At 39.8% G+C, this 23,679-nt stretch overlaps 1 protein-coding gene across 5 annotated transcripts in view; it reads right to left on the reverse strand.

Moving 5' to 3' along the window:
• Positions 1-23,679, reverse strand: part of pde4d (phosphodiesterase 4D, cAMP-specific) — a 221,034-nt gene that overhangs the window by 11,478 nt on the left and 185,877 nt on the right. For all 5 annotated transcript variants that reach the window (XM_061671884.1, XM_061671883.1, XM_061671887.1 and 2 more), the window contains 5 exons: positions 17,021-17,212; positions 13,449-13,485; positions 13,272-13,348; positions 12,402-12,451; positions 7,170-7,282 (listed from right to left, as the gene is read on the reverse strand). In XM_061671884.1, coding sequence (XP_061527868.1) covers positions 7,170-7,282; positions 12,402-12,451; positions 13,272-13,348; positions 13,449-13,485; positions 17,021-17,212 — 469 coding nt within the window. The remainder of the gene's footprint in view (positions 1-7,169; positions 7,283-12,401; positions 12,452-13,271; positions 13,349-13,448; positions 13,486-17,020; positions 17,213-23,679) is intronic.

Consider the following 23,679-nt stretch of genomic DNA (forward strand, 5'->3'; position numbering starts at 1 on the left):
TTTAAATTTTTTTCCCCAACCTATCCTCTGTTATTTGCGAAAAAACTCACCTTTTCTCAATTTTTGCGATCTTTCAGGAAACCCTAAGACTGCATTCACACTACAGGTGAATTCCAATTTGCCCATATGTGACATGTATAAAAAAAAAAATATGTCAGCGTGAATGGTACAATTCAGATTTTTTCAAATCCGACCAACGCCTCTATCGTACGTGGATATATATCGGATATGTATCTGATGCCAATGCAGTCTGGATGCTCAGGTCAGGCTTGTCCGATCTATTTGTCATCGAAAGGCAAAAACAATTGTTTGACAAAACAGACATGCACGAAAAGCAATGACGGACAAAGGCGCACAAAACAGTCAGTGGTGAAAACAAGACACTTTGTAGCTGATAAATATAAGAGGGGACTGGTCAGTTCAAGCACAGAGTCCTTCAAATTGCCACAAATGTGTCAGGACGAGTCGCCGATTTGGCTCACTTGTGAGTCTCCTTGAAAAACCCGAATCATAGTATTCACATTTGAATGAAAACTAATCAAAGTATGTATTTCATTTTGAAAAGAGCTGCAGTGCTGTAAACCCACGTAACTTTCTTTGTTTACTTCCACCGCCATATTGACTTACTGTGCATGCGCAGTTCTACCTGAGACGATAATCGTCACTTCATAATCACAGGTATGCAAGATTCATTCAACACGAGGTGGCAGATGATTGACGAGAGCTACGGCTAACTCACAGCTAAGCTAACTGTTTGGCTTTGTAAAGCAGATGATGCTAGCCAGCGTGGATTTACGCATTTTACGGAACCGAGACCGGCTTCAAACAGACAGCGGGGAATCCTGGTTAAAGTAAGTCATTTTATAGAAAGAAAATAAAGTAAAATAAAACTAAAAAAAATGGGCACTGGCTTTTTTTTTTTTTTTCATAATTGTGGTAGAAGCTAATAGTAGTAGCAATGATACCAATAACTAGTAGTAGCCTTCACCTCATCACAAAAGCGCTATGGTAACGAAACCTGAAACCCCATTGGTTCAGCAGTTTACAAGGCAGGTTGAGCGGTGACTTGTTTTTCACAAGATAGGATCGACCCTCAAAAGTAATTAAGTAATGCTGAAAAAAAAAAGCTAAAGAAAAAGAGGGTGAAAGGTGTGCTGTATTTCTTGATCGTTGAGGTATTTTGACAAAAACATGTCATAGATGTATTTTATTCAAGACACCTGGGAACTGTTTTACATTTTGATAAAAAAAAAAAAAAAAAAGAAACAAATACAAAACAAACAATGTCTCCTTTAAAATTAAATGATTAAATGTTTGAATGTAAAGATGATGAATGGGAATATTGTATTTCTGCCTGTCACAACTTGGTCTAAGAACATGTTGAATTGCCAAGAAAATGCTTAATTTTGCCATTAAAAAAAATACTATTTTGGGAGGTAAACAGAACATAATTCAAGTGTATGTGTGTGCATGGTTACTTTCTGGAGGTAAAATGTATTGGAGCGAACACCTCTCTTCTGACTTCACACCATAAACGGTGAGAGTCATTTACAGCTACAGAGAAGCAGATGAGGCCACTGGCTAACTGCCGACACACGTAAATATACTCCCACACCTCTCTCTGTTATGTAATGCACGGCCGTACGTATGGATAGCCGGGGAAGGAGGTGTGGAAAAAAGTATCGGGTACAAATTGCAAAGTGTCACACCCGTCTGAGCCAGGCCCCCCTAAAGCAATTTGTTCACACTGACCAGAAATATCAACTCCTTTCTGAACTACACTTGCACATAGGAAGCTAATGGGATTGGCGCTGAAATAAAGTGTAGTACTTTGGTTTTTACCATATGAAAAAATAAATGCTATACTTGACTCCATGGGCCCTCAGTTAACAGATAGAAGTCCAATAATTAATTGGTTAGTGAATTAAGCAAGAAGTAATACAACTTCACAATTGGAATGAATTATTGTTATTATAAACTGTTTGAAATACACATGCCGATTTGTATTTATTTTAGAAAATAAGTAGTTAACTAATTATAATTACATCAATCACAAACAGTGCAATTTAAAACTACATAATACATAATATAATAATAATAATACATACATACATATACTGAACATTCCTTTACTCATTTTGATAAATATCTAAGTAATTCTAATTGCATCAATTATAAATATAATTTAAAATCTGAATGAATTATTTTAATAAATTGTTTTAAATATGTTTTACAATGTTTTACTTATTTTTGAAAAATAATAAAAATAATAATAAAGAATTGAATGTAAAAATTATAATGAATTATTGTTATAATACTAAAATACAGGCATGAATTGAACATGTATTATTTATTTTGATAAATAATTGGTTAATTAGCGGCACGGTGGGCGACTGGTTAGAGCGTCAGCCTCACAGTTCTGAGGACCCGGGTTTAATCCCCGGCCCCGACTGTGTGGAGTTTGCATGTTCTCCCCGTGCCTGCGTGGGTTTTCTCCGGGCACTCCGGTTTCCTCCCACATCCCAAAAACCATGCATAAATTGGAGACTCTAAATTGCCCGTAGGTGTGACTGTGAGTGCGAATGGTTGTCTGTTTGTATGTGCCCTGCGATTGGCTGGCAACCAGTTCAGGGTGTACCCCGCCTCCTGCCCGATGATAGCTGGGATAGGCTCCAGCACGCCCGCGACCCTAGTGAGGATAAGCGGCTCAGAAAATGGATGGATGGATGGATTGGTTAATTAATTATAATTACAATTAAATTAAAACTTACATTATAAAAATTAAAACAACAACATGACAATGTTTGTATAATAATAATAACAAAATTTTTACAGTCCATGTATGGAACTATTTTTTTAACCTTATCTACAAACAAACAGGGCCATCTGTCCATTTAAAAAATGTAACTTGTCCTTTGAGCACAACTTAAAATAACATTTGAACTATGCTAATAAAGGTTTTCTTCCTCACCACAACAACACCACCTGCTGGATCTGAAGGGTACTCGCACTAAGGAACAGTTATAAAAGCTCCCCCCCAAATAAAAAAAACAAACAAACAATCATTTAACCCACAAATGCTTACAAAATATAAATGACAAAAACAACACTAACTGCTTTCAACCAATGCTACATGCAGCAAATTCTAAAAAAATAAAAAGAGTCCCATTTCCATGGCCCATTGATTAAACAATCCCAGCCAGCGTCCTTGTTCTACTGTACATTATTTGTGGGTGGGAATACTAACAAGACTGACCCACATTAAATAATTAAAATCAAGTTGTTTTTCTGTGAAACGTGTCCTCAGCCACTTGCTGAAAAACTCACCTATCCGTGTTTTTGTGCTCTTTCTGCAACAGCACAAGATGGCGCCAAAGCCCTGACTAATAGGAAAGTTGCAATTGGTATCAAGGAAGTACACTTGTACCTTGACTTAAGAGCGCCCAGACTCACTGAGTTTTTATTAGGTACGAGCTGCTACCTGGTCAATTGTTTACTTTTTGTTGTGAGCCAAGATTTTAGTTATGAATGAGCTTCCGATAGGCCGCTGTTCGAGTCAAGTAAAAAAACAAATGAAGCAACTAAGGTACTGCAGTGCCCTCGCATACGGGCAAGGAGAACCACAGTCACCAATCTCAGCCATTTATTGAACGGGTCAAACAGTTAAACACACAAATGCAAAATGAGAACACTCGCGAGGAGCTGCTGTAGGCCACAACTCACACCCAAACGCTCACACACAGACTAACCGACACCATCTCCTGACGTCACACACTATCTTGTGTCCCTTAAAGGCAAACATCCAACACACAAATACTAAAGTATGTACAGTAATTACAATTTATGAAACTAGTTTATTTCTTTACGTTCTCATTTGTTATGTTTTATTATGTTTTTAAGCAAGAGACTGCTATTTTGGGGGTAAAAACATGCAATGAAAAAATTGTGGTCGTTTTTTACGTTGCATTTCTTTCAAAATCAAATCATCTACGAGCCATTTATTTTTAATGGGACCCGACCTCGGATAAGCGGCAGTAAATGGACGGACGGATGGATGGTAATGTAAGATGAATTTAGTATGATATAAAAGTGGGCGTCACGGTGGCCGCACAACAGCCTCATAGTTCAGAGGTCATGGGTTCGTATCAGGGGTCCGGCCTTCCTGTGTGGAGTTTGTGATTATAATATGCAATTATAAAAAAAAAAAGAGGGAAGGGGGCTCAATTTCTGGAGTTTTTTTTTTTTTTTTCCTTTTTCCACAATTTGTGACAGGACTCTTATTTGCATCATCATCATCAGAGCGAGGTTTAACTGAAACGTGTTGTGTCCGCACTAAAGCGGGAATTTTCACAGGAAGGACAAGGAATGGTTAGGAGTTAGCGATCTCGCATTTAATCAATCAGGAACGGGCGCGTTTTTTTAAGTGAATGCATCAGCGACGACGGGATAGCGGGGGTGCTTGTCGGGCTGTTGCCATGGCAACCAGATATAGTAAAGTCCTGGACGCTAGGTGTTAATAATGGTGGTGGGGGGGGGGGTGCGGCGACAACCACAACACATATTCCAGCATTTGTATGCGCTCGTGTGTGATGCCGGTTGATATCAGTGCTTTTTTTTGTGTGCCTTTGTCTTGCCATTTCCATAACCCACCTACTGCCCCCCTTTTTGTGTGACATCACAAGGTGTGACATCACCGCAGCTGATCAGCATTCAGAGCGTGCCGCGCGCACGCGCACACACACACACACACACACACACACATACACACACACACACACACACACACTGAGCGTGCTCCTTGGCAGCACGATGATGCTATCGCTGGCACGGTAGATGCGACGTGCTGACAATGCTAATAGACGAGCGGGTGTCATTAGTGACGTATGAGGAGAGACGACACGCAGTCAACATAACTGCCGATCGATGTACAGTACACGCGCTTCAAAGTGAGCATAAGGCTCTCAAAGCTTATGCTTATTGTGCCAATGCTAAAGAGCAGTCACATGTTACTGTGCACAAAAAATATTTTTATCATCATGACACTTTTCTCAATTGATTCAAACCATTCCAAATACATTGGAACCACAATTTAACCAAGAAACAACGGACTTCAGATTTAACGGACAGAAAATGGAACTCAAAACGTCCTTTTTTTAAAAGGACAAAGTCCGTTAGTTCCAGAATTGGCCGCTGTTATTTACTGGCGCAATCAACAGACAGCAACTGGTACCCGTATTTCTGGGTTGTGCCGCTGTTGTCAGAGATATGAAGACGAGATCCATTAACCGGCATGCCTACGTTCATATGTATGGCTGCTGTTTACTCGTCGTGTCTCGTCTCTCGAACATTCTATACTGAAAGAAAAATTCATCAAAACACATATTACAAGTAATAAAATACTACGACTACTACTGTGCATTACTGTATGTTGAAGAGTTTAAGAGGTGTTTAATAGTATAGGAAGGGGTTATAAGAGTATGGTAGCGATTTATAGGAGTGTAGGAAATATTAAGAAGAGTCTGGGGAGGTTCCTGCAGCTTTAAAGTATGTATAATAATACGTAGTTGCTACTCCACGGATTTCACCTATTGCGGGATTGGTCCGGAACCTTATCCTCACGATAAATGAGGAATTAATGTACAGTTATTATTATTTTTTTTTTTGTCAAGCCTCTCTCTGTGGCAGCCAATCATAACGGAGGTGGGAAAAGGAAGCACGCTTAACCTCGCCGCTCATGAAAGCGTCGCCTACTCGCCAGGAGCACGCCTTAATCACCCCTCCCAAGCAACAGCGATTGCTGCACTTTCATGGCCGTAATCAGACCATCACAGCAATGTTTCAAGGTAGGTTTAGGTCAAGTTGAATACTTTTTCAACATTTTTACATTTAAAAAAATAATTTACTGAACAGAAAAAAACAGCTTCAACGTAACGGACAAACGGCTTCAACGGACGACCCCCTCCAACCTATTAGTCCGTTAAATCGAGGTTCCACTGTACAGTGAACCCCCATTTATCGCGGGGATACATTCAAAACCAACGCGTCATTCATGAAATCTGCACTAACCAGAGAGAGAAGATTTTATTTTTTTTATTCAAACGTTTGTTGAAATGTACCACAAGATGGCGCCAAATCCCCAAAAGGTAATGGTGTCATGTTAAAGTGTTACTGTAAATCTTGACTTGGGAAAAAAAAAAAAAAAAAAAACGAAAAAGAAAAAAAAACGAAAAAAAACCCCCAAAACTGCCAGGTTTGTGTGTTGGGGAAGAGTCTAGGTTAGCCTGGGTTGTGAGTGGAAGTTACGGCGAGTCTTCGAAACATTTGCTTTTACATGTGCACTTCCGTTGTCTTTTTTTTTATAATTTGATTTTTTTTTTTTTAAATCAAATAATCTGTAAGATATTCATTTTTAAAGGCAATGTTATGAATCAATAAAATTTACAAACTTTAGAGGTATTTTAACTCATCCTTCCACATTTCTCAACCGATTCAAACAATTCCAACTTCAAAGCATTCAGTTCTTCTTCAGTTAACTCAGGACATATATGGAGCTACTTATCATATTTCCCAAATTCCCAATTTTTTTCTTGACCTATTCAACCCATTACTACTTCAAGTCTCAGATACACAAACTTCAAATTCAAACCCAGAATGTCAGAACTGTGAAGTAGATGAGTTAACCATGACCCCACTGTGATGTAATGCAGTTGTTCTCGGCTCAAACTGTCAACAATGTCAAACTTTTTAAAACGTGTTTTAATTTACAATCATAGATTACATTACATACACTATATTTTTATCTACCATTTTATTTCAACTAAGTATCATAAATATTTGTTGAGAAATAATGACAACACACAATAAACCCATGTATTTATAATTTCGGATAATGTATAATCCCCCCCCGATAAACACCATACCTCCAAAACGGATTTTATTTGACTTGATTTCTAAAAAAAAAAAAATCATGCAAACACTATTTTTGTATGGTTTCTAATTTTTTTCATCGAGAAAGCCTTATCAGATTCTAACTTTTAACTTTGGGGAATAAATAAAAAGGTCATGCACCATAGATGCCCGGCCGGCACTCTCTGCGGTTGAGTAAACAAACCCCCGAGGCCACTATATGAAGAACTACAGAACACAAAGATATTTTTGGTTATTCTTACCTTATTGGAGGCCATTTCACTGACTGAGTGTCTGGTCTGCAGCGTCTCCAGCTGGTCCAGGCACCAGTCAAGCTCCTCCAGAGTCTCAGTGGCCAGTTTCTGGTAGGCCTCCTCTGCGGGAACGAGACAGGACGGTAAGGGGTCAGTGAGGGCCCGCTTCAGGGGGCTAGTGGACGGCCCAGGCCCGGGGTCTCCCACCCCACACACGGCTAAGCTGGGATACCCCGAGTAGACACATGGGTGACTCTTCATACTGGATGGTCCAGCTGTTAGGGGTGTGTGTGTGCGTGCGTGCGTGCGTGGGGGTGGGGGGTGGAGTGTCTAGGGAGTAGTGCTTTGGGGTCCCTGTGTCCAAGAACCAAATCCTGGATTACTCCTCTTCTAGGGAAGTCCGTCAGATTCCCTGTCAGCCAGGACAATTAAGGGTGTCCAGATGTTAATGGCTGCTAACAACGATTAGCCATAGAAGTCAGAGAGCGGAGGGCACACGCGCACGCTCACGCCACTTCCTGCCTCAGCCGCTCCAGAATGTCATTCATATGAGAGGTGTAATTCCAGTCATGTAGCAGGATGAGGAGCAGTCTGCTGAGCGAGTCCGGAAGGAGAGAGGATGGAGACACACCGGAGCCGACCGGGGGGCTCACGACCGCCTCGGATCCACGTCGAGGCATCCTGACATGATTACCAAACGCACACGCACGCGCAAACACGCTCACACCCACTACACGTAACACTCGCACATGATGCTACAGCCTCCTGGTGTGCAAATAAAAACATCCATGGTATCCGTGAAGGTAGATTCCTGTGTGCTAGCCCGACAGATGCTGTGTGTGTAAAGGGATGGAGGGGGGTCAGGGTGGGGTGGTGGGGGCTAGGGGGGTGGGCTGCTGTTGCTTCGGCGTCCCTGGTAGTCAAAACGTGCTGTACCTAAAAGCCTGTGAGGACTGCACTGTATGTGGGGAAGGGAGGGCGACAACATATGGACTGGATCATAACCGGAGTGGGAGAGTGGCATGGGAGCTGTTTGCTATATAGCGTGTGTGCGTGCACATCATATATATGATCAGCATACAAATTCATCGAGGAGGATGTAAACAACCAACATGGCGGGGGAGACGATAGATGCCAAAGCCCAGCACTTTTAATGCTATGTGATCCGGAAATGGAAGGGGGAGATACAGTATTAAATTCATGTACGGTAATCCACTGTATACTCTTCACAAATTCACCTATCCCAAGCTATTTGCTAGGAAACTGACCCATCGGCGTTTTATGTACTGTTTCTGAAATGCACAAGATGCTGCCAAAGTCCTATCTAAATGGGGATGTGGTACAATAATTGATGCCAAGGAAGTACGTTGAAGTGATACATACCAACTGAGAGACAAACTTTGTATGTTGGGGCAGTGCTAAGTTTAGCCTGGGTTGTTAGTGGAAGATATAGTTTTCACTGCGTGTGCATTTTCACACGCACTTCCAGTGCATCTTTTCCGAAATCAAACGATCTGTAAGGATAAGGATGTAAAATGCATTTGTAATGTTATGCAATCATAGTTTGTGGTATTTACAGTTTAAACAAATAATATGGACAATTATTAACATTTATAGCGGAGGTGTCAATCATACTTTTTCGCTATTCCCTTGCACATAGATGGAGGTTAGGGTAACTAATTATAATTACTTAATTGTTCTTTTTGTTAGCTTAAAAACTTTTATTTATGGAGGCTGGGGTAACTGTAATTACAATTACTTAATAGTTCTTTTTTAACTAACTGTAACTTAAAAACTTTTAAGAAAATCAAATAAATGTTAATGTAATTTTTATTACAAATATTTGTATTTAATTATTTACAGCAAATAAATAAATTAAATGTTTTATAAGATAATTAAAAAAAAAAATCTATATGAATCTGCCTACACAGCAAAGTAGAAAAATTGGTGACAAGGAAGTATGTTGAAGTGATCCATTTCAACTGAGAGACAAGCTTTGGATGTCAGGGAAGAGACAAGTTTAGTCTGAGTTGTTGCATGTTTACACGCACTCTTTCAAACTCAAATGATCTGTAAGCCATTTAATTTGAAGTGTAATGTCGTAGAATCAGTTTGATATATTAAGCTTTTTTAGGATCCTAGTTTGTGGTGTATTTACATTTTCAATAGCGATTGTCCTCATTAGGGTCGTGAGTGAGTTGAAGCCTATCACAGCGAAATGCGGGCTCAACCAGTCAATCCAGGGTACACACAGACGAACAACAATTCACACTCACACGTATGTACACCTATGCACAATTTCTAATGAACCTAACATGCCTGTTTTGGGAATGCGGGAGGAAGCCCGAGTGCCCTGAGAAAAAAAAACACGTAAGCACTGGGAGAACAAGCGAACAAAATGCCCGAGCAGCGATTCAAACCCCGAACCTCGGAACTGTGAGGCAGATGTGCTAACCAGTAGTCCAGAATGCTGCCGCTCTCATACTACCGCCACTGCAAATCATCGCTTCACAGGCGCTGGCATTTAATCGCCTGTATCTTTCAGGGAACTGTTGACGTTGTATTTACAGACCTGTTGCGGCTTTACACATTCAGATAATTAGATGCATGGTGACAATCGCTTTCAACACAAATTAGCAGCGGGTCAGGGGTGTTACACTGTCCCTGCAGACAGGTGGCGTTCCTCTCGGATACTACTGAAGTCACACAAGATTTGGTTTGAATTGCACATTTCGTCTGACTTTTTAGGCATATTTTTGGTTGAATTCCGAACTGTATGACTTTTGGGGCGTTTGTCTTCGGAGGTTCTGCTGCACACTAAATCACACGATGTCGCCATAATACAGCGTCATTTTCCTCGGGGGTTTTAATGAGACATAACGTCGCTATTGAGGGACATTAGTGTCACTCCGTCCACACAAAGCGTAAACAGGATGGCCGTTCATCATCAACAAGCGCCTATGTCACCACCTATTTTCAACAATATCCTCCTTCTCCCATTTCTGTACTATAATGCTCCTTCCTCTCCCACACTGGTCTTGTCTGTCTGTCCTCTTTCTTCCCCGTTTACCCTCCCTGGCTTGGGTGTCAGCGACTGGGGTGCTACCCTTTCTGACAGCGACTGCACTGACGTCAATGACATTCTTCTCATGCTTAGTGCGACATCAGACACCGGGTGCTCGGAGAGGCCACTCTGCTGCTGCACAGATGCACGGCTGCAGACAAACCACGAAGCGGAGCGGGCGGGCGGGCGAAGCGGGACTGGGAGGGAGCACGAGGGTGAGGGAGCTTGAATCACAGCATGTGGACTAAGGTGTTCAGATGCACCTCTTAATCAATGAATAAATCAAACATTAGTTAGTCTAGACCAGGGTTGGGGAAACCTTTATCGTCAAGCGCCACCTTTGATACTTGAAACACATTTATGGGCCAGGTTATTTGTAGATGAGGTTAAAAAAGAAAAGAGAAGGAAAAACTATTAAAATGTATATGTAAAATATGTAAAACAGTTCTTTTTAACAATAAAATAATTCATTCTCATGTTGTAATATATTATACTAATTTAATCATAAAGTTGAACCAGTCATTTTTGTATTTTGTTTCTAATACATAAAATATGTTTGAAGGTAAGTGCTGAAAATGTGTGCAAAAACTGAGAACAATTTAGTACTGAATTCCTTCACTATCTCAGATGGCCAGATTTTATGGGGGTGGGGCTAAAAGATGGTCGCGCTGACGTCACCAGGGAACAGCATGAGTTGGCCCTCTCTCACTATATACAGTAAATAATGAGCGCAGTCTCAGGCTGTGCGCTGGAATTGCGAGTTACTTGCGACTAATAATAGCTCGGCCTATTTCTAGCAGTTAGCCATCAAGCTATGCCTACAACCCCCCCCCAAAAAGCATCTTCCCTGAAGTGTTTTGTATTATTTGGCTAGCGGGCTTGTGGACCGGCAATGGCTCCGTCCAATCCTCCACAGCCTCGCTCCATACATGCGCCTAGATACACAACAGAGACACAAATGTTTATTGTTTATTACGCTTGCTAGCACGCAACCTAACAAGCTAGCGAGCTAAGGACGTAAAAAGCTCACTCGACCACAGTGGCGCTATCCGAAACGTCAGTGCCTTGCTTGGAGTTGTTGTCTCTGGGTCTCCCCACATAACACAAACAGGGGAAAGTTAACTGTTTATTAATCATAACCACAGTGGCACACGGTTTATTCTCATGGCATTATTATGTTTTGTTATGTTGAACATAGTGACAAGCCAGGGGCATATTACATTCTTAATCATTCATTGCCATTGACGGGTGTAGGATTCAAATATCCACGTTAACACGGAGGACTGGCAGTGAATGAGTTAAATAATCGTATAATTGGCCACAAGGAATTGTGATTGATTGCATGCGTTTCGAAGCGAGCAGAGTGCATTACATGGCTACAACCAGCAGAGGCGCTGTTGATTCAGTCTCGACTACTTTTGCTGTCTAAAGAAGCCCAACATGGCGTCAGCTGCGGTAAATTGCGCTAAATCCACACAAATATTATATATGTATGCATGCCTTGTCTGGTTTACTCCAGCTTTGAGCTAATCTCTCTTCGATAAACTCCCTGTCTTGGCGTTACAGGTCGTCAATACTCTCAAACAATCAAGACCATGACTCACAGCTGTCACAGGTTTATGGTGAGGCCCATAATGGCCGCTAACCAGTATGATTGGGCTCTAAATATAGAGCGGCATCGACAGGCGTCCCATATATTGAAGCAGGTGATTTATCGGAAAGTCGTTCCTGCGAGAAAATAACACTGATGTTGTCATGTACAGATACCGCTCATTTCCATGCATAAATACAAGCACAAGTGAAATATAGATTTGACCATGAATGGTCTATATCAGAGGCACATATAGAAAAGGGTAATATAAAACAAATGTTGTCATGTGGGTCCCACACTTGTCACACTTCCACTGCCATTTTAAATAAAAACAGCCATGTCAAATTACATTTTTAGTGTATGTCACTTAAAGAAATGATGGTGGGTGGTCACAAATGGCACCCAAAGCGTAGTTGGAACACCCCTGGTCTATATTGTGAGATGTTAGGTCAGAGTAGAGCGTATTACCATCAAAGACAGACAACAAATCTCAACAACAACAAAGCTCATGAAGTCCGTAGGTCAGACAGTCTCATATGATATTTTTGACCACACAATGGATGTAATATTGAAATAAGAGACAAACCTGTAAAGGTGGTCTTGGTGATGGGCGGTGGGTTGCACATGGGTGATCTCCTGTTGTGAGAAAACAAACACACGTCAGATTTCCACTAATGTTGTCCGAGGGTGTTTAATTACTCAACTGGAGATGGGGGAGCTCTTTATTTGTACATTGTTGGAATAATATTAAACACGTATTACCCATACATTACAATTAATGTCACGATAACGTGGAGTTAAAATAAAAATAAAAGCGAATATTATGGAAAAACTTATCAAAATGGATTGATGCACACAACATTGTCTACTGGAACGGTTATCCCCACATAACGTAAGGTAAGATCATCTTGAATACTTTGCAGTGAACTCCACGGCCTAATTCATCAGCGAGACTGTTTACATGCTTCGGTAAGTGCTGCTCGTATGGTTAGCAACATAATGATATTGTGCTTAACAGTTAAAATGTTGCTGTGTGAACTATAGCTTCCATAAACTGAGATAATTACACTTACAACATTACATCATAACACATTCAAGCATTCCATTAATCTTAGAGATATGCTTCAGGAGGTGCTGCTGTTTTAGTTAGCAACAGAGTTCAAATGAGCTCAGCAGTTCACTCAAGTCTGCAGTTAATTCTTGATGTGTGAACAATAGCGTCCAGTAACTGAGATAATTACACTTACTACATCGTTTTTTCCCAGATGGGCATTTATTTATTTCATTGGATCACACACCTACCAACTACTTGGGACAAAAGGCTGTTGCTACTGTTGTTGTAGTACTATTGAAGAACAGAAGAGGGCGTGCAAAGCCACATTGTGAGTGAACACAGGGGAGACCAAACAGGTGCATGAAAGGTTTACACAAAGTACAATGGGTGGTGCAAACGTACTTATTAGACGCTCTGTCTTGCTGTAGGTTGGTTAACGCACCAAAGTTATTCCGTACAGTTCTTAGGCTGGCAAGGACCTGAAAGGCAAAAGATGAGATTTTTCCTTTTATTTTTAAAAATTATTTTTGCAAGAGATTTTGTAAATCCTGAACATCAAACGGAGCTGAAAAATCTCACCTGTGCAAATGGTGTTACAATCATGTCGTCACCATGGCTGGAAAACACAAAAAGTGAGACTTTAAAGCAACAGTATGTAAAAGTCTTAAGAACTTCAACAGCTTAACAATAATGTTACATAGGACAATGGCTGCCATGGTGACCCCATGCTTAACTGCTCAAGTGGTCGCAAGCAATATCGGTCGACCAACCAGGACACTTTAAACGTGGCGTTAACACTAGCACATGGGGCTAACAGGACACTGCTTGATGATCAGCTCATGTTTATTTCAACTCAAATGACTACAGCATGGATGAGTTTCATGGGTACATCCATTAGCGTTGTGACTTCTTTCGTTTTTTACTTGTTTCTTTATCATTTAACAGCTGGATTCGTTTCCAGACCAACTCGCCCCCTTCCACCTCAAAAAAAGAAAAGACAAACGTGACACAGAGTGTAGAAAAAACATGTAAAGATGTAATGCAAAAAACAAAACAAAAAACCTTTGAATACCCCCCAAAAAAAAACATTCCTGGCAATTCATTAGTGCATAGTCTACACTCTGCAGTACAATAGTAAACATTTATTTTAAAATCTAAAAAAATGAATTTAGTATAGATTAATTAATCACATTATACTATTATTTATTTTGAACCTAAACCTTTTACTATATACCTCCCAAAGATAGCTGCGATAGGCTCCAGCAGCCCGCGAATCTAGTGAGGATAAGGGGTAAAGAAAATGGAGATATATATGTATATATATATATACACACTAAGAAATCCTATTAAGTTTTTATAACTCTACAATAATAAATACTAAAATAAATAAAAGCAAGTTTTTATTAAATGTATATAAATACAACTTTAAGGTGGGTTAAAAGTTCTAAATATACAACATATTAAAACATACTAAAAATAAAAAAAGATAATTAACAAAATAATAAAAATAAAAATATATATTTTGTATTTCACTTTAGTATGTACCGTAATCCTGTAGCATGTGGACATCTTGTGGAAAAGCACACGACATAAAAAAGGTCAGAGTGAGGGGAAAGTAGGGATGTCAACAAATGAGATGAGTTTCAGTGTCTCTCATGCACTCCATCACATTAACATGTTGACTTCACATCAGCAGCCGCTTAAGGCACTCGTCACTTGTAAGCCGAGTTTCAATATGTGCCGCGGGGCTGTAAGGTGGTGACGCAGTATAAGCTTCACGCACCCCGCTTTCCTATTCTCGAATGCCATTCACGGATTCTGGGAAAAGCCAACAGGATGGGAGGCGAGGGACAGGCCTTTACGCACTCTGCTCCCTCTTGAAAGGAATTTCAACTACAGAGACCGTGAGTCATATGCGCTTGTGCCGCTGACCTCAAAGCTCACGGTCAACATTCCATCATGTGATCGGGTGCCGCACCAACAACACGTAAAACGCACACGTACATGACACGACATGCTGGCTGCTCACACATCGCATGACCCCTGCAATGGTTTGAAACATACACATGACAAGCTATGGTAAATGACTGTGACTTGCAGCATTTTTTTTTTGTCTCCTTTTTTGGAAAACTGACAATTTGTAAGATTCGGACATTATTTACAAACATTAACACTTTTTAATAATACGATTAATGTTACAGTTTCTTAATAGTACAATTCGAACATTCTGACATATTATTATGACTTTTATTTTATACTTTTATTTTTTTATTACTTTTATTTTATACTTTTATTCTGACATGATTCTTGTAAAATTCAATTTTTTTATAATTGATAAAAATCCAAAAAAAAAAAAAAAAAAAAAAAAAAAAATCAGACTTCATCCATTATTCTTGTAATATTACAACTTTTTCTTTTAAACCATAAACTTCTAAAAGTTTTATTTGCTTAATTTTGATATTATTCTAGTAATATTACTCATTTTAATTTGTAGAATTTCAACTTTACGCTTGAAACATTACAAGATTTTAGTTGTACATTTCGACCACGATTCTTGTAATATTCAGACATTTTAATAAAATTCCAACATTAATAGTGTAACATGACAACATTTTAATTGTAAAATTCCAGCATTATTCTTATAAATACATTACATTATAAATACATTAAATAATATATACTATGAACATTTATCCGGCACGGTGGGCGACTGGTTAGAGCGTCAGCCTCACAGTTCTGAGGGCCCGGGTTCAATCCCTGGCCCCGTCTGTGTGAAGATTGCATGTTCTCCCCGTGCCTGCGTGGGTTTTCTCCGGGCACTCCGGTTTCCTCCCACATCCCAAAAAGATGCATGAATTGGAGACTCTAAATTGCCTGTAGGTGTGTGAATGTGAGTGCAAATGGTTGTTTGTTTGTATGTGCCCTGCGATTGGCTGGCAATGACACACATACACCATAACACATATTACCACATTCATTTGGGAGATTCCAAGTGTGTTTTTGCAAAATGTAGCAGGGTTTTTCGTAAGATTTGTATGTGGCCTGTGATTGGCTGGCAACCAGTTCAGGGTGTACCCCGCCTCCTGCCCGATGATAGCTGGGATAGGCAGCACGCCCGCGACCCTAGTGAAGAGAAGCAGTTCAGAAAATGGATGGATGGATGAATATTTATAAGATTTTATTTTTTAAGTCATAATTTTGGCCTTAATCTTGTAACATGACATTTTTTTTCTTGGAATATTACGACTTCTTAACAGTAAAATGCAGACATTTTCTTGTAATATTGCAAACTCTTTTTCAGTATTGTATCATCTTTTCCAGTTATTCCAGGTAATGTTATTTTTAGAAACACAAAATCTAAATACCTATTTTTAAATAATACAGTAATACTATGATTTAAAATTTGGAAGGATTATTTGCCAATTAATTAAAAATATGCTGAATATTTGTATGAAGAAAGTTGGGGCTATTTTAGGATTCTGTCTACCAAATAGTGTATACTGAAATAGTGTCATATGACGACTAATATGCCATGTAAAAAAGCAGCAGAAATTGTGGCTAAGTGTCTCAGGTTAATGCAGGTCATTACTTTTCATCCATTCATTGCCCCTGCCCCCCCGTCTTCTCTTTCATCCTCGATCGAGGGGGTAAATTTTCAGCCAATAATTCAATTTCCTGTACGACTGGTTCATGTAACTGGATAACAGGGGAGGCGCATGCTATCAATATACGAAGGAGACATTGTCAATCAAAAGTGAGCTTTATTATCTTGGTCAAGAATGAATTTTCGACACTCGGATTTGTTGGTGTAGGAGTTGTGAGTCGATAAAGAGCAGCGTGTCAACGGCGGGCGTTAAAGCAGAAATTTAAGATACTTCACTGCACACCCTGTGCACTATATGTGATAAGAATAGATGTGACAACATTCGGCGAGGTGTTGGTCATGCACACTTCCCTCCAAAGCTCATGTGGCAGCTTTATGACCTGTGCTGATAAACATCCAGCTGTGACGCTCAGACAGGCAAAAAAAAAAAAAAAAAAAAAAAAAAAAAAAAAAAAGTCTAAAAATAGAATAAAAAGCTTACAGTGGAAGAGGGGAACACAGAGGTAGGTTTTTTTTTTTTTTTTTTTAAATGGCCAGAAGAACTCACATGTCGCTGGCGATGGAGGAGTTTCGAGACATGGACTTGGGCGAGAGGTCGTAGTCGCTGTCCGAGCGGTACAGGAACGACTCCCTCCTCTGGCTGTGGACGAAGTTGGCCTGCAGGATGAGACCCGATCCCGGACTGGCCATCGGGTCCAGCGGGCTGCGACCTGATGAAGTTCCATTGTCCACGTCGAAACTGCGCAAAAAGGAGAAAGACAACAATAAATGTTAACGGAGTGATGCATAGTTATAGTCAACGCTGGCACATGCCAAACAATGCTGATTTAGATCAGAACCTAATTACTATTCTGTATACAGTGAGTACTACACTGATACTTTCCAAACCCACTTGTACTACTGCATATGAAATTCCAATATATAGAGATACCATATAAAACTTTTTTGAATAACTTTACCTATCCAACTTGCTTTAAACACAATTAAACTTAAACTTGACAGGTTGGCTCAAGCGATGGCGAGTCTGCGTGTGAGTGTGTGGACGTAATCTGTGGCCGACAGCAGCTCCTGCGTGAGTGTGCTCATTATGTTTGTGTTTTGTTTTCCCAGCGTTCAAATAAATGGCTAAAAAATGGCTTCCCACATGCAAGGGCCTTACAGATTTCTGGTTCTGAAAGGTGATTTGTCTACATGTGCGCTGCTATTGGCCAATGACCAGTCCAAGAGGTGATCCGCCTCTCTCGCTCAAAGTCAGCTGGGATAGGCTGCGGCTCACCCTCAAACCTAATGATGTCAAGCGCAACAGAAAATGGATGGATACTGTTTACGTGCCACGGTAGATGCTGCTGTTTTGGTTAGCATCGGCCCGGGCTCTATTACTGAATGTCGTGTAAACAATAAAGACCAAAATTCAATGACCCAATAGGGTAGGGCTAGGCAAAATATGCCATGGGGGCCACATGTGGCCTGATGTGTCCTCATTTCCCTTTTCAAGACTCCTTTAAATTTATTGTATTGATTCAGTAGTTTTTTTTCTTTTAAATAAAATTTGTCAAAATGCATTAATTTAATAATTCCTCTAATTAATATATGGTCGATAGCAAAATAAAAATTTGTAAACAAATGTAATTTTTTTTCTTTGCTTCATTCATTATAATTCAATGAAATACAAATAACACAAATTGTAATAAACATTTTTATATATTAAAATGAAGCATTAAAAATACAGCATCTATAACTATTTTTCATAAAAATGTTTTAAACTTATTTTTTTTTTAAATGGCCTGGCCCATCTGTCTGTTTTAGAAAAACTAATAATAATGTGGCCCTTGAGCACAAATGTTTGGACCAGCCCTGCACTGCACTGGCGGATACCACTGACTCACAGTTCAAACAGCCAATGTTTGCCCCCTCTGCAACATCATCACTAGTACCTTAGTCTCTGGATAAATTGCTGTCAGCCCTGCCGGTGACTCCCACCCGTGTCACAACAGAGATCTGCGGCTGTGCCAGTGCCGCTGAGCTGCTATCCCATAATCCCGTCTGGTCGTGAGGGGGTATCCCGTGATGCGCAGCAATGACGTTGCCCCCCGTACATAATCATCATCCTCATTATGGATAAGGGCACGTCTTAACCCGGCGTGACGTACTTTGGAGTGTGTGCGCTACACAATGACGTCGGCCGACGTGTTGAGGCATGCGGTACACACGTGGAAGCTTGGAGCGGGCAACAAAGATATACTGTGGGCACATGAATTGTTCTTCATCACAACAGATTCATACCTTCACTTAATTATGAAATTAGGTATATATTACTTAATTTCAACAAAATTATCTGCCAACACAACAGAAACGTTTCACTTGGCAAGATTTCTTAAAACAGTATGTCTTAAAACTAGTCCATTTAAGGTATTTATTTTAAGCTAAACTTACTCGTAATAAAATGTCGCTAAGAAGTTATAATGCCTTATCAAGGAAGAAAAATCATTGAGGCAAGCAAAATGTTCTTGCACCAAAAAAAAAAAAAAAAAAAAAAAAAACTGCCTGCTGAAGAAGAGACATATTTGCAAGCATGACAAGCTTACAGTATTTTGCATCAATTTGAGCAGTGTTTTAGACAGGATTTACACTATTCAAGTAATGGGCTTCTTAAAAATGTTTTTAAATAAATAAGCACACACACGAAGCAACACCTAATTATTCATAAATACCAACCTCCTGCTAATATCTACATTCATTATGATTCACGCATTCACTGAAAAAGAAATAAAATGTAAAAAAAAAAAAAATTGTGAACATTGATAGCTTTCAATGTTAACAAAAGCAATCTTGTGGCTTATGGATAAATAAATGGGGAATATGAGGACATTTTCCCTCCAATATCCGCGATAGGAAATAATATTTCTAATGTCATTATTCCCCATTTTACAAGATTAAACTTTTTACACTGAAACAACTACAGTTACCTTCATTAACTAACATTTTGACATTCTTCACTATCATACAAGTGTAAAAATTGATAAAGACGTAATGAAAGTAGCTAGTCATGACATATGACAAACACGTGATGGTGATTAGCAGTGATTACATTTTTTTTTTTTTTTACATTCTTAACTCATTCACTGCCAGCCTTCCCAGTAAACATGGATATTTGACTTCTAAAGCCATCGATGGCAGTGAATGTGTAAAAACACAAACTCTAAAAACAACTAAATATGGTATAACAAAGCTCGCCAAAGTCACATACACACGGGACATGGCAGCCCCCCCCCCCCCATCAACACTGGACTCGCACCCTCTGTTGTCTGGGTAGCAGCAGCTAAGTGAGTGTCAGCTTTGGCTGCTGAGGAAAGGGCAATCGAATTGTCCTCTCTCTAACACTCACATTCTCACACATACACGCACACACAGCCAGTATGACTCCAGTAACTCACTATTTGTGTTGATAGGACTTGTCCCAGACATATCACCCGCGTTTCTGTGTCAGATTCCTCTCACCTCCACACTCCAAATATAGTATTAGGGCAGGGAAATAATATAAAACCAGACAAACACCCTTCACATCGCTTAAAAAAAGTTGGCATTTTTATCCCTTTTTGTCAGCAATGTTGCTGTTCCGTATCAATGCCAATGACACAGAATGGGGACAAAAAGTCAAAGTCAGTTTTATTGTCAACCCTTCACATGTACTAGACATACAAGAAATCGAAATTGCATTTCACATGATACAAGATTTGTAAGGTTATTATTATTATTATGACCTAAATATTTTGTGCCTTATGAGGTCGTATCAGAAACCTCTTTGACCCTGCCTGTAAAAGCCTGGCATTTTTCCATTTACCAACTCATGCCACAATTCTGTCTAGACATAACTATCAGGAATTCCAGGATATCATCGATCCGAAAAGTTCTGTCTTCGGAGTTAGTATCAGAAGCCCCTTTGTGTCACTATTTTGTATAAACAGCACAGACAAGGAATGTGTAGACAAAGCCGACCCTACAATTTTCTGCCTTTGGGGGAAGTAACGGAAGCCCCCTGTAATTTACAATGACGATAAAATCGGACATTTTTCGGCTATTTCTCTGTGGCAATTTTCCACAATGGGGGTAGGATCGTAAGCTCTTTTACATGCCATCACTGCCTGTGACTCTTTTTTCCCCCCTGACTTTTTACACATTGATGATCTATATAAAAATGGCAAACCGGAATTGGGGTAAGATGTCGACCTCGCAATATGATTCAGCTTTATGATGTAATATCTGAAAACCCTTTACAAGGCCTATAAAATTCTTCCACTTTTTCTCCATGGCAATTTCTGCCTACGAAGGTAGTGTCAGAAGCCCCCTTTACCCTCCCTGTACAAGACGGCATCACTACATGTAAAAGTCGTCTTTTTTTTTTGCTCTGTGCAAACGGTACTAACCAGAATGGAGGTACGATTTCAACCTGGAAATTTTCTGCTTGGTAATGTGGCATCAGAACCCCCCTTCTACAGTGCCTGTAGAATCTGGCATTATTCTGCTTATTAAACGCATTGATCGGACAATTTTCTGCTGTCAAAGGTAGTATCAGAAGTCAGACTTCACGTGTAAAAGTCACTTTCCCCCCCCATGTCCTCTTCCTGTATAAAATGGCACTGTTTTTGTTTTTATGTAGCGCATGTAGTGTGTTCATTCATGCGTGTGTGAGGTAAACGACACGCCCTCACTGGGAATGTCTTGTTGACGTATTGCACCAGCTCTGACGTCACACGCATGGGATGGTCTTCTTTTTTTCTCCCCTCTGACACAAAGCTCTGAGACATTTCCCAACAAGGAGCGACTTTAATCGCCTGGGAAGGAAATCTTTGCCGAGTCAGCAAATTCCAGATCGGCCTTTAATCTGCCTTTGCGAGACGGCAAACTGTCGCAGTCATTTCCAAGAGGACAGTAACCATGTCCAAAAATGGAATATCAGGTTACAAAAGCCCATACATAGCGAACGCAGCGGACACCCCGCAGTAACAATGTTTCCCACGCGATTCAAATTGCGTGCTTGAATGTCAGGAAACTTGGGTGAAATTGACTCCTCCACACACTCCACAAACAGTGTGAGATGAAGATCACCGGACACAATTTTAGATAAACTTTCATGAGAACCAACAGAAGAAGAAAATCTGCGTTCAAGACGCTATCGGAGGTATTCACTTGTCGTTTGAAGTGCAAAGTTTTTCCACCACGTGATTTACGGTATTTGCATGAGAGTGCTAGCAGTGAGTACGATGCAGTACACTGCTACACCACTGCAAACTACTATCAGACTTTAGGGTGTAAAACTACACTATGTATTGGTATCTGTAATTTTCTCGTACAGAACATTTAGTACGGTACAGAGGTGGATGGAGTTCACACACACAACAAATGTGGCTCTATGGTGGGAAAAGTATGGCCCACTCTGTATTTTTTAATCCAGCCCGCCAAGCATTTTCGTTAATAACAGTACTGTCATATTTGTTGGAATAATTCAGTTCAATAAAATTGGCTAATTAAAATGTATTCATTTAACTATTTTATTTTGAAATCCATTTATCTCATTCAATAATTGTGTTATTATAAATACTAAAAAAAAAAAACTGTATAATGTTTTTTTAAACTTATACTTAGCATTTTGTGTTATTTAGTAGTATTATTGAAGTACTTACAGTAATATTAATTACATTAATTACACATAATACAAACATAAAAACTTGAATAAATTATTGTAGTGTTGAAATGACATTTTCCCTTCATCTGTGAATGAACCGGCCCATCTGTCTGTTTTAAAAATCAAATGTGGACCTTGAGGACGAACGTTTGCCCATCCCGCTTTAGCTGCAAATCAACTGTAAACAAACACAATGCAGTTCAGCGGATGTCGAAGCTAGCCAATATGTTTTTGCAATATGTGGGGGGGAGCGGGGGAATAACTAGCGTGGTGCAAACTAACATTTCCAGTGGCACTTAAACAGCCTCGACTGGGCTCCTCCGATGCAACCAAATCAATATTCAATGCCATTAGTGTTTTATAGCACAATTGTTCACACTGTTGGACTTGTCTGCATTATAAATTTCCTCAAAAGAAAACTATTGATTCTTTATTTTGAGACTTTCATTTATTGGAGAATTTATTGCCAGCAATTTGCCATTTTAATCATTTGAATGTCATTAAACCTGTTCCCTCTTTACACAAAAGATAAGCAGCTTTGTTTGTCCCGTGAGCTTAAAACCAAAGTAACGAACAGTCATTTTTGTCGTACTATAGCACCCATAATAAACACATTTTATAAATGGGAATGACACTTATATTGGCTCTCATTGCACGGTAAGGTGTACTTATTGTACTTAAACACACGTCCCTTATTTAAACACAAACACCATTGATCACATTCACGGTGAGGAAATTAGCATACAAGTAAAGAGGAGCCAATCGTGTCGTCTCGCTCTAGTCTTGTTCCGTCAGACGGAGCGTAAAAACTATCAACACTCGCTGCTCTTGGTGTGGAAGGTGACTGTCAACGCTCCATTCAGATGAGCCATTAAGTCGTGACACACATGCAAATAAAGGTCACGCACTCAACCAGTTCTGCTAGTTGGTCACTCGGAATCTAAAGACTCCGATCCGACTAATAGAAAACAGGCCCTGCGCGCATGTGAATGCATCATCGCTCAGTCGGCTGACTACAGACAAAAGACCAGATGTATGCACTTCAAGTGAAAGTCAGACATCCCCATTCTTCCGAGCTTAATCTCGGCATGTTTTGCTCCTGCTTTCAAAGAATCAGACTCAGAATCAGAATCATTTTTATTTGCCAAGTATGTCCAAAAACCACACAAGGAATTTGTCTCCGGTAGCTGGAGCCACTCTAGTACGACAACAGACAGTCAATTGACACAGAACACTTTTGAGACATAAAGACATTGAGAAAAATAATATGATTTGATAAGAGTTTGAGGTTAGGATTAGGAAACTGCAAAAAAAAAGGTTAATAAGCGGGATGCGAGGTTGAGTATTTTGTCATGCCATCATTTAAAAGTGGTCAGTGTCAGCTTCAGGCTATTTACAATTTTGTAATCTCGATGAATAAACCCGAAACATCATGTACAAGTTCAGCGAGCATCAAATGTAGGGTCGGGCATCGTTTTAATTTGAGCGATTCCGGTTCCTCATTTCGATTCGTGTTCCAAACG

The sequence above is a fragment of the Phycodurus eques genome, chromosome 3 (genome assembly GCF_024500275.1).
Source record: "Phycodurus eques isolate BA_2022a chromosome 3, UOR_Pequ_1.1, whole genome shotgun sequence".
NCBI classification, from domain to species: Eukaryota; Metazoa; Chordata; class Actinopteri; order Syngnathiformes; family Syngnathidae; genus Phycodurus; species Phycodurus eques.